Below are 11,552 nucleotides of genomic sequence, written 5' to 3'. Positions count from 1 at the left end.
AAGGGTTCAATTTAAAAAAAAATGATATGTTTATAGCTTCGCTAAAGTTAGGTAACTAGGAAAAAAGTTCAGGTTAAGAGTTAAAACTACTATATATACTTACATAAAAAAAAATATCTTAAATAAATAAAAAAAATACTTTTGACTTTTTTTAGTTCAGGTAATATATATATATATATTTTTTTTTGAAGAAAATAAAAGTTTGAATTAAAATTGCAACCATCTACAACCAAAAGGAAAATGTTAAAAAATAAATAAAAGCTAAAAAAGAGTTGTTAAAAACCTCTAGATTGTAAATTAGCTGTCCGGCATTCCCTACACTTTTGTATAATTTAAGGTAAGCTCTATTGCTGAGTAGACAAAGCAAAGTCCATTGTTGTATTTTCAAATTTTTTGTTCCAAAACACGTAAAAGATTTAAAGCGTAAAATGAAATTAATAAAAACTACAAGTGTAAAATATTTCCCCCCCCCTCTATGCCCACTTGGCCACTCTTTCAGGGGCACCATACTAGGTGAGCCATCGTTGTTCCACAGTAAGGGCAGATAGTGCAGAGAATGTAAAAACATCCATGCCTTGCTTGGGATTCGAACTCAGAACCTTTCTAAAGCAAGGCCAGTTCCCTGACCCCTACACAGGCCGTTCGGTCAATTGTAAAATATTACAAACTTGAAAGTGAAGAAATGAAAAAAAACCTAATTGTGACTACAATTAATTTACATTGCTTTAATAATAAAATATAAACGTAAACATTAATATTAAAATATAAACACTCTGTTCCAATTTTAAAATTGAACCAGCTTAAGCTCGTGAATTAAAGAGATTTTTGGTGGCTCTGAGAAATCACACATTTTGCTACGGTAAAAAAAATGTTATGAAATGACTTTTCATTTTCGAGCTGCTGCCATGGGTAAAAATTCTTTCTAAGCGCTGCCCACCGCATATGCACTAAAAACAAAGTTAACCAATGATCTTTGAAAACGCAAAAGCAATATCCAGCGTTGGTTCAGTCAGTATCAATTTAAATTATAATAATGGGAATAGTATCTCGCCATCGCGGTTGAGTAATCCTTGATCTGATATTTTTTGTTTTTGTTTTATGTTTGTTATCGAAATAAGATGCTAAAATGGCCGTTTTGTTGTGTTATAAATGTATTAGAAAAATAATATTTATTTTGATTTTATTGTCGTTCGTTTCTACAAAAGGCAAGTTTTTAAGTTTTACTGTTTAGTGGCGATATTTTTTGCTATATCTTATTTTTTTGTCTTTACTTTGAATGTTGTATACGCTATTACCCTGATCTCTCTTTTGATGTGGAATTGAAACAAATAACCTATAAAATAATTGCACTCAATGATATGATTGTTCGTTTAAATTTTCAATATTATAATGAAACCATTAAAAAAATATTTAACTTGTCAGAAAAAGAACTGTACTAGTATTTCGACGTGATGTACCCCACCAAAAGTTTATCTATCTATCTTAATTTTGGATACTTAAAATCTATCTTTTGTTTGTCACACTTTTTTGTTTGTAAAGTAAACTATTAATCTTGTGAAGTTAATTTTCAAGAATTTTTTTTTATGATCTACATGATGTTAATTGTTTTCAACTTGCAAGTATGATGCATTGGTACCTTTATGCTATAAGTTGAAAAGTTATAACTTTTTTCTTAAAAAACACTTTTAAAAACTTTTTGCTTAATGCTTTTAAGATTATTCTGTTTCTTTCAATTAAGAAAGTGTGATATTGGTTTGGTTTACATTTATTAGACCGCAAATAGTTATATTTTTATTTTAAAAAGATATGTTTACTTTTACTAAAATTTTTTTTCAATTGTGATTACTACACATATGCAATTAAAATAATAAATGCAAAATAACTATTTAATATTTTAAAGTAGTATTAAGAATTAACTTGTTACTAAAATTAATATTACGAACAATTATTTACGAACAATTGCTAAAATTAACCATCACTTACATCAAATTTATTAGTCTTTGAAAATTTTGCTTTTCTTTCAACCTCAAAATTCTATTTGCGAGCAGTTAAAATATCTGAAAGATAAGTTTTTTAAAAAAATCAAGAAATAAAAACGGAATAATTCTTCTCTTGCTAGTGGCTGGAAGAAGTTAAAATTACCCCTGTTGTAGTCTTTAATAAAAAATTTTATTGTTATCAAGCCGTGGTATTAATCTTACCATATTCTCATCTCTCAATTTCATTCGTTTTATTTACTGTTTTTATATTTATTTATATATTTTCAATTATTTAGTGTCCAGTTTGGTTTGTTATTGTGCTGGTAACTGTCCAAATGATGAATGGAATGGTAGTTGTATAGCACGTCCTTTAAGTGTATGTTTTAGTTCAGTAGAAGAAGTACACAATACAGAGACAGGCCAATACGAATTTGAACGAACATATGGCTGTCTTCCACCAGATGAAAGTGGTCTTATGCAAGTAAGTACTTAAAAGTTGAAGTATATTTGACTATTTATTGCATAAATATCCATTATTTGTTAGAAAGTAAGGCACTAATATCCTGCTCGAATACTCTAGGCTCAAATATCACAGCATCTTGTTGGTTTTATGCTTGTCCCAGCTCCAGGGGTGATTGTGCTCTGGAAAAAATCCGGATTTCCGGATTTTTCGCTAACTGCGATCAGAAAGTTTCCGGAAATCCAAAGACCAGAAGTTTCAAGAAATCATCGATCACACATATATATAAAAATTCTTGTATATTTTATTTAAAAATATTAGAACTAGAATTTATTCTTGGCATCTTTTTCATTTGTAAATATTTTTTCTGGTATAATAATAAATGTGATTAGAGATAAAAGTTAACTTACACGTATTTATTCATTTAATTTATCCTGCATATGCTGTATCATGTTTTGAAAATTTCAATGATTTAAATTTATAAAAATATTAATTTTTTGAATAATTTTAATGAAGAAATTTTCAGGATTTTTGAGTTGGGCTCACAATCACCCCTGCAGCTCATTTTGATGATAGCGCTTGTGCAATATATTCTTTGAGTTCTATTCCCTTTGTAGTTGAGTTAACTCTGATAGTTTCTCCAGTTGTTCCAGTGGAATGTATTTCCCGGTGTTCACTCCTGAAAAGTTCTTCCTGGTTGAGCTTCAATGTTAAATATAAAATATATTTTGTTTTGAAATTTTAAATTGGCTTCAAATTTAAATAAGTAGTATTAGATTCAAAAACTGTACAATCAACCTAGAAGTATGGGGTCAAAAACATGTCTTTATGTGGGATGCTTTATAAGCTGGGAAAGGAAAATCTTCTATGGTTAAACCGACTTAATCTCTTTACTTACCTTTTGAATAAAATGATGGGAATGCACCATTTATTGTTGGGAGTAATACCTGCTAATCCCGGTGGCTGAGTGGTAGCGCTTCGCGCTCCCGTGCCACTGGTCCTGAGTTCGATCCTCGAGCCGGGCAAGGTTGACTCAGTCTTTCATCCCTTCAGTGGGTCGATAAATGAGTACCAAGCATGCCAGGAGACTTAAACACTGGGGGTTTCGCATTCAGCTGACCACCTAACAGACATATCTGCTCTTGCACCCCAGAACCCAAGGTCAAGAAAACTGAGATGGGCACAGTAGGCAAGGCCGTAGCCAGGATATTTTTTCGGGGGGGGGATATGGTAAGAAGCAAGGACAGTTTCAGGCATGCAAAGTAGGGGGAAAAGGTTGTAACAAATATTGTTTATTCTGTTGTTTGCAAAACTTAAACTAGTAATTAAAAAATATTACATAATACTTACTTTTCAATTAATATTACATAATAATTATAATCAATTTGTAAACAAAGTTTACAAAGACATGCGATGGGGCTTTGAAGAAAATTTTTCGATTACTTTTTTAGGACAAACCAAAATATCCCAAAATATGCTTAATAAAGTTAGTTAATAAAAGGTTTGATTTGACAGTTTTTGTTTTTCTTTTTAGTGAGAGGCTCAAAGAAAGACTAAAAAGTTTGAATCCCGGAATTTCGGGGGGGGGGGATTTGTCCCGACGGTCCCCCCCTGGCTACGGGCCTGACAGTAGGCCTTGGCCCTCTATGGGCTGTTGGGCCACTGAGTTTAGTTTAATACCTGCTGATCTGATTGTAAACTTTTAGAAATAATTCACAAATTTTAACCATTAAATAAGTTTGTTATGCTATAAAACAAAAAAAAAAGTATGCTATATCTTTTTTTCATAAATTGTATGAACATTGTGAAAATTTGTAATTAATATATTCTAATTATAATATCTAAAAATCATTTCTATTTAAATGTCAGAAACTGAAATTAAAGGTAAGTTGAATTTTTGAAAAGTTAAAGCTTTCGCCTGTCCTGTTAAAATATCTTATCGAGATATGTATATTCATGATTGTTTCTCCCTAACTCCTGTTCATATTTGCATCTTTTAGTGTAAAGGTAGCTTGGTGCCCCATAAAAATCCAAAGGGTATTGCCTGTTGCGCTGATAGAGATTATTGTAATCTAGAACTGAAACCATTTCCAAATGCTTTAACAACTGCTGCCAGTCCAAGTAAGTATTATTTGCTGTTCCTATTTTTCATTTTCGTGAAAAAACTTTTTACTTTTTTTTATCATTGGTAAATTTATTATACTAAGAACAAGCAATTCCTATTTTATTTTATCATTTGTTTAATGTTTGCAAACTGATAACATAATTAGTATTCGATGAAAGCTTGGTTATCTTTGACTTTAGAAATGCAAAGCACAAATAAAAAGTTAAAAAGACTGTTGATGTTTTCATTATTTTCGTGCTATTCCCATCAAGTTATTTCAAAAAGTGGGAATAAAATTGTATGAATAAGGTTGTAGTACGAAAACTATTGCCTACCTTTTTAACTTTTTTATTTGTGTTATTGTATGTATTCTATGTCATTACATGTGATGTATACAGAATTTTTTTTTATTATGAATTTAAATTACCATTTTTATGTTGTATTTGAATAATTTTTTGATGCTACAAAAAGCAAACTGTTAACTTGGAGACAGAAGAGTTTTTTAATATACAATGTTTTCATATAAACTTTCTGTATAAGTTTAAAGTTTTACTTTTCTTAATCTAATTATTTTAAAATAATACATTTTGAAATATAAAGTATAAGTTCTTTAAAAAACACTATTTTCATGTTAGCTAATTTCTACTCCAACTTGGTAATTTCAATATTAAAATTTCACAAACTGAAAATCTTCTCGCGACTGCATGAAGTCCACCTCCAGTGGATCCCTTCTCACTTTGGGGTTCTGGACAATGATATCGCCGGCACTCTGGCTAAGGAGGGGACAGAAGAAACTTTGTGATGAGTCCAAATTCACTCACCTTCATGGAACTGGCATTGAAAAAGAAAAAAGACAATGTTTCCTGGCTTGTAACCCCCAAACATCACTGGTACCAGAGCACCCGCCCAGTAGGTGCACTCAACATTCGGTGCAACCGCAAGGATCAGACGGCACTTACTAGGCTTACCAAAGGCCACCTTAAGTCTCTGTCTTTCGAGGGTAGTGTTAAAATCTTTCCAAACTGCCCCTGGTGCCACAACATGCAGGCTTCTCCCCAACATATCTTGGACTGTCTTGGACTGGACAAGAAGGACATTCTAGGAAACCCACTTTTGGTGGCCGACTTCCTCCGGGTCATGAATTTCATGGACATTGTTTAGCCCTGCTAATTTTGGGGATTAGGAAGAAGATAACAAATGTCATTTCATAGCAGTGTTAATTATGAATTTAATTTCATTTTTAGAATTTATAAATTTAATAGCATCATAGCTATGATAATTTCATTATGAATTTTATTTCATTTTTAGAATTTATAATTTGAATAGCATCATAGCAAATTTGATTTCATTATGTATATTAGTTGTGCTTCTCCAGATTAATATTTCTGTAAGATTTACTCAAAATTTTAAGTTTAAAATACAAGAGTGCTGAAAATTCTCAGAGCTTATTATATTCCCAGAACTTAGTTATTTGGGTTTGAAATTTCTCCCCTAAATATAGTGCTTTTTAATTAATATAACTTTTTCTAAATATTTTTAGATAGTAAAGTTTATATTAAAATTTAGTTAATCTATTGAATAATATTATAATTTTGATAATTATATATAATTAACATACTATAATTATAAATTATAAAATGAATCATAAATAATATAAATTGTCTGTGAGGCAAAAACACATTTGTGGCACCCCTAACTATTCTATGGTTGCAATGTATTCATATAAATTGTTAATGATAGTTTTTTCTTAGGGGAAATTTTTCTAAATGCGAGCAATATAGAAAATTTTAAACTTTTTTCATTTATTTTTTAGAAGTAGAAATCAAAAAAGATTGATGTTTGTAAAAGTGTAAAAATAGAAATTTAGCTTTTGTTAATAAAAAAGAAAAAAGGAAGGGAGGAATCTTGGTTTAGAGTTTTTATAAATTCCAGAAATTTTTTTTGATTAAATGTTATGAAATTACTTAAATTCAAATCACATTTTAAAATTGTAGTTTATAATTAAACTTTGTAGTTGTTTATTATTTTCTAAAAGTTGTTATTTATTTATTTTGCAGTGTATAGAGGAGAGCTGTCGTTCTACTCCACTAAAGAAAACATTATTATATTTGCTATTGTTTTATCAGTTTGCATTGTTCTTTTAGCTGGTGTTATTGGATTCATGGTAGCAAGGTCAGTACTATATTAAATAAATATGGAATTAAATTTAGTAAAATTCTTCAATAAATGATAGAACTCTTCAAAATATTAACATTTATGGCCTTTTTTCTCTTATTTTTTACTTTTTTTATTTTAGAGAAATTTGTTGATTAATTAAAAACAAAATTTTCCGTTATTGTGGTAACAAAACAAAATTCAAATATAATTAAAATATAAATTTAGAATTACTTTGAAGACACATGTTTTAAAAGATCCATTAAACTAATAAAAAAAATCTAACGTTTTCACATCATTATGGCAACATTGCGACAATTGTTGTTAAGTCAAGTCATTAACAAATGCTGCCAAAATCAAACACATAGGCAACAAATTTTTTGCTTCAAATATTAGCGTATGTTGCCATTTATATTGTTGTTTTGAAAAAAATTTATGTCCTTAAAAATCCATTTTAAACTTGTACCAATATAGCCAAAAATTGTATAGTCAAAACCACATGAATATACAATAAAATTGTTGCCCATCAAGTGTTTTCAAAAGTGGTTACTCAAAGGCATCATTTGAAATTGTGTGTCATTGTTATTTTTTTAAAAAAAAAATTTACTATTTTAATGTTGAAAATTAAGTTAAATTAAATGCTGTTTGGGTTTTAAAAAACCCCCAAGAAATGGGGTTAGGATGGAATTTTCATAAATACAGGGCCTAAAATCATATGATTACCAATTCCAGAAATATCTGCTGTTAATATATTGAAAAAAAAAATAATAAATTGATATTTTAAAATCCTATCGTGTTAAGATTATTATGAAATTAAAATAATGTGCTGTACATTGTATAAATATGCGCAGTGATTGATATGTTCTCTAATATAAACACATCTCTTATGTAATTGTATAGCTTAAACTTTACATTTGTTTATCATGTTGAACACAAAATGAAAACTTGATAGTGTTTTTGGATCACTGAATTATCATTGCACTTACGAATTCTGAGTGGTTATGCTAGACTTTATAAACTATGGGTCCTTAGGACTCAGGACCTGCATAATTCTGTGTCCCTTTTTACATAAAGCAGGTCCATATTTAAAATATGGATTTTCTACATCTTAATCCATCTCTTATTATTCACATACATAATTTTTCTATCTATTGTTCTGGGTTTACTAAGGTGATGAAATTATTAATGGAACCTGAATGCGTATTGTAGATATTAGTTGTTCATGATATGGTTATTCATACATAATTTATTATTTAAGTTTTTTGAGTGTATCTGTATGTTCAGTAAAATCTTAAATTATATACTTAGAATTCTTAAAATACAAATGTTTAAAATTTATTATCTCTTTTCATTTGTTTCAAAAGCAAAAAGTATAATAAAGATAAAAGTTGATAATTGTTTGTTCATTCACTTATAAAGAATTCAAACATTAAAAAATACAGTAGGGAACCGATTATCCGGAACGATCGGGACCATCGATATTCCGGATAACTGATTTTTCCGGTTTTCTGAATCGCTGCAAAAAGCCGTTTTTTTTTATAGTTAAACCCAGCTAAAAAAAAAAATGATAAAACGATGAAGTAATACACTAATGATTATTTCCAAAATGATGGTAAGGTAAACATCTTTCAAAAAAGAGCGAAAAATCCTAAAATCTTATGAGGAAAAAAAAATTTTTTTTTTTTAAAAAGTGGCGGGAAAACTAATCGAATTTCGTTCCGGTTTTTTGGNTCCAAAATGATGGTAAGGTAAACATCTTTCAAAAAAGAGCGAAAAATCCTAAAATCTTATGAGGAAAAAAATTTTTTTTTTTTTAAAAAAGTGGCGGGAAAACTAATCGAATTTCGTTCCGGTTTTTTGGTTTTCCGGTTTTCTGATTTCCGGATAACGGGTTCTCTACTGTACAAATAAACATATGCTGCAAAAAGGTATGTGCTTTTTATTTCATGAATGAATATATATAATTTTAATCACATGACATATTATGCTTTACTTTTTACACAGAATCATTTCTATAATTTTATCATTATACATTAAGAATGTAGAAGAATGAGGGAAATTATTAACTTTCTCTCCTCATCTGCTAAGAGAAATATTGTCTACATTGAGTTTGTATAGAAGTGTTTCTATAATTTTGTTGTATCCCTGTATTCAGCAGTGTGAAAAAGAATTGTGGAAATGTTCATAAGTTTAAAAAACGTTGGTTTTGGGAAAAGAGTTGTAACATTATTATGAATTATGGTTCATAATTTTAAGTGAATTATATTTACAATTTCAATGGCTAATTTCATAACAATATCATGTTTGTATTAAAAAAAAATGTTTTTTGTCATTTGTAGGTTTTGCAGTCAAAAAGAAAACCGAAGAAATTATATGGATGTTGAAAAAACCTATTTGGGTGGAGAAGCAGTGAAAGATTTACTTGATAATGCTAATGATAATTCTGGAAGTGGATCAGGAGTTGCACTTTTGGTAACATTTTACTGCATTTTCTGATTTGAAATTCTGTATAGGGAAAACGTATCATGTTACCTAGAAAATTGGAGTGTAGCCCAAAATACCAATATTATGCTATAAAATAATTTATTATTTAATGAATTATTAAAACCATGTCATTGATTCATAGTGCAAATTCATATTCTTGAAGTTCCTAAGTAACTGGGAAACTCCTTACTACGAAAGATATATAAGATCCTCTCAACTTTTAAACTTATGCTAAATTCTTGAAATAAATCAAAACTACAAACATTTTAAATAAAAAAATAATCATTTCATTTCATAAAATTTTTAAATACCATATGAAAGTTTGAGATGTTACGTAAAGTGTTACTTACAACTGTTTAATAAAAAAAAATGGATTGATTTTTGTACCTATTGCACAGCTTTGATAAATAGCATAAATTATGCTGAGTTAATGCCATTCTAAAGTAGCTTGAATTTCATATTTTTAGCTGTTTCAACTAATTATAAAATTAATTAAGAAATTCTCTTATATTGCAAGCATCATTTGAACCAATATTGCAAGTATCATTGAAGGCTTTGGCTATGGTAAACTTAATGTTGCCTTACCATCAAACTTTACACAAAATGTCCATTTGCATTGCGAAATCTTCAAAGTGGTGGTTTTCGAATAATAGAGTACATGTTATAAATAACCTGCTCTTTCTCGTGACTTTAGACCCCAAGAGAGCATGAATGACTATCCTTAGTAGGGATGTATACATCAAAATGAAGTAATTTCAGTTTGTGGCAAAATTGAAGGCTGCCATCATTGAAGCCTTGTAACTCCTTGTAAATATGTGTTTAGATATAGACTTTCTTAATATATATGTTAGGTTCCCATTGGTTTTCTTAGCATCCAGTTCTGGCAAAAAAACATTGTGGCTTTATTTAGATGGGACACAGTTTATATTATCTACTAAGAATGTCAAACCAGATTATCAGATTATATCTTACATTCAAAAAGTAATGAAGTATTTTTCTTTTTTTAAATATGTTTTGGCTCTTTATAAAGATATTTTAGTGAATAAAATTGTATAGAGCCCTTAAAAGAAATTAGAATGCTGCACTTGCCTGATAAATTATTTTGAGTGTTAGATTTCAAAATGTGGAGTGATGATTCCATATTGTTCATCAATGAGGATAGAAAGGAAAATTTTTATTTTTTCTCTTGATTCTTATTTTATTTGGCAATTTATTTAATTACTTAAAAAAACAAACTACATGGTCTTGCTAGCAAATTATTATTATTATTTGAAATCTGGAGCAAAAAAAATAATCTGCAGATGGTGTGATAATTTGCTGCACCTGCTGCCATGCTCAATGGTTTCTGCTACCAGACGTCTAATTACTTTGGTGGCCAGTTTGCTTAGACATTTCTGAAAGCGTCATTGTCACTGAATTTATCGCAATATTTTATCAATTTCGCATAATTTTTTTTTTTTAAATGGTCATTTGGTTTTAAGTTTGGATCAACTGAACTAGTCTTAAACATGCAAGCTTGTATGATGAATTCAGTAAGGCTTGATAAATTCTTGAGAATGATATCTACTTGATTATTTCTGATTTTTATCTGTTCTTTGATTGGCAGTATCAATATTTTCAGCAATATGTTCACAGTTTTGAAGGGTTTTATTCTTAACCTCTCAAACTTTACCATTTTACTTCAATTGAATTCTTCAAACGAGTAGTGGTTAGTAAACTCTGCAGTGTGATTATGTTGACCCCACATTATACGTAATGTCCAAACTATAGCCCAATCACTGACACCTAATCATTATTTCGGTAGTAAATTTGAGCAATTTCTATATACTGTGCAACTGTATCTTACAATGGTGTTTTGCCTAAAAATATATATGATAAATTTAAGTTTTGATGGAAATCAGGGGAAAAACTGGATTGGCGTGTCATAAATGTATATACAGTAGAGAACCGACTATCCGAAACGATCAGGACCATCGCGATTCCGGATAACTGATTTTTCCGGTTTTCTGAATCACTACAAAATGCCGTTTTTTAATGTTTTTAAAACGAAACTAAAGCATTATTTTGAAATAGTTTTAGAAATAATAAAAAATGGTAAATAATAATACACTTAAGTTTAAATAAGGAAAGAAATTATGAAATAGAAATTATATGCAGGCTTATATATGTAATTATTGTTATTATTAACATTAATAACATATATAAGCTATTTGTGCCTATGTGAGATTCGTCTACAAACGACTTTTGATCCGTCCTCTAAATCAGTTCTTTCGTCAACTCGATACGCCGTACGCTCTAAATAACAAAATGGGCTCAAAACCCTGCTGGAAATTTTTATTTTTTTAATGGAAGGAAATTAATTTTTAGTTCC

At 29.3% G+C, this 11,552-nt stretch overlaps 1 protein-coding gene across 1 annotated transcript in view; it reads left to right on the top strand.

The window, feature by feature from the left end:
• Positions 1 to 1,072: 1,072 nt before the first annotated feature.
• The window catches only part of LOC107445266 (bone morphogenetic protein receptor type-1B), a 28,751-nt gene continuing 18,271 nt past the window's right edge, over positions 1,073 to 11,552 (top strand). Inside the window, exons 1-5 of the mRNA XM_016059620.3 lie at positions 1,073 to 1,205; positions 2,276 to 2,460; positions 4,440 to 4,560; positions 6,601 to 6,715; positions 9,037 to 9,169. Coding sequence (XP_015915106.1) covers positions 1,127 to 1,205; positions 2,276 to 2,460; positions 4,440 to 4,560; positions 6,601 to 6,715; positions 9,037 to 9,169 — 633 coding nt within the window. The 5' untranslated portion in view covers positions 1,073 to 1,126. The remainder of the gene's footprint in view (positions 1,206 to 2,275; positions 2,461 to 4,439; positions 4,561 to 6,600; positions 6,716 to 9,036; positions 9,170 to 11,552) is intronic.

The sequence above is a fragment of the Parasteatoda tepidariorum genome, chromosome 3 (genome assembly GCF_043381705.1).
Source record: "Parasteatoda tepidariorum isolate YZ-2023 chromosome 3, CAS_Ptep_4.0, whole genome shotgun sequence".
NCBI lineage: Eukaryota > Metazoa > Arthropoda > Arachnida > Araneae > Theridiidae > Parasteatoda > Parasteatoda tepidariorum.
This window is presented reverse-complemented; position numbering and strand designations above follow the sequence as displayed.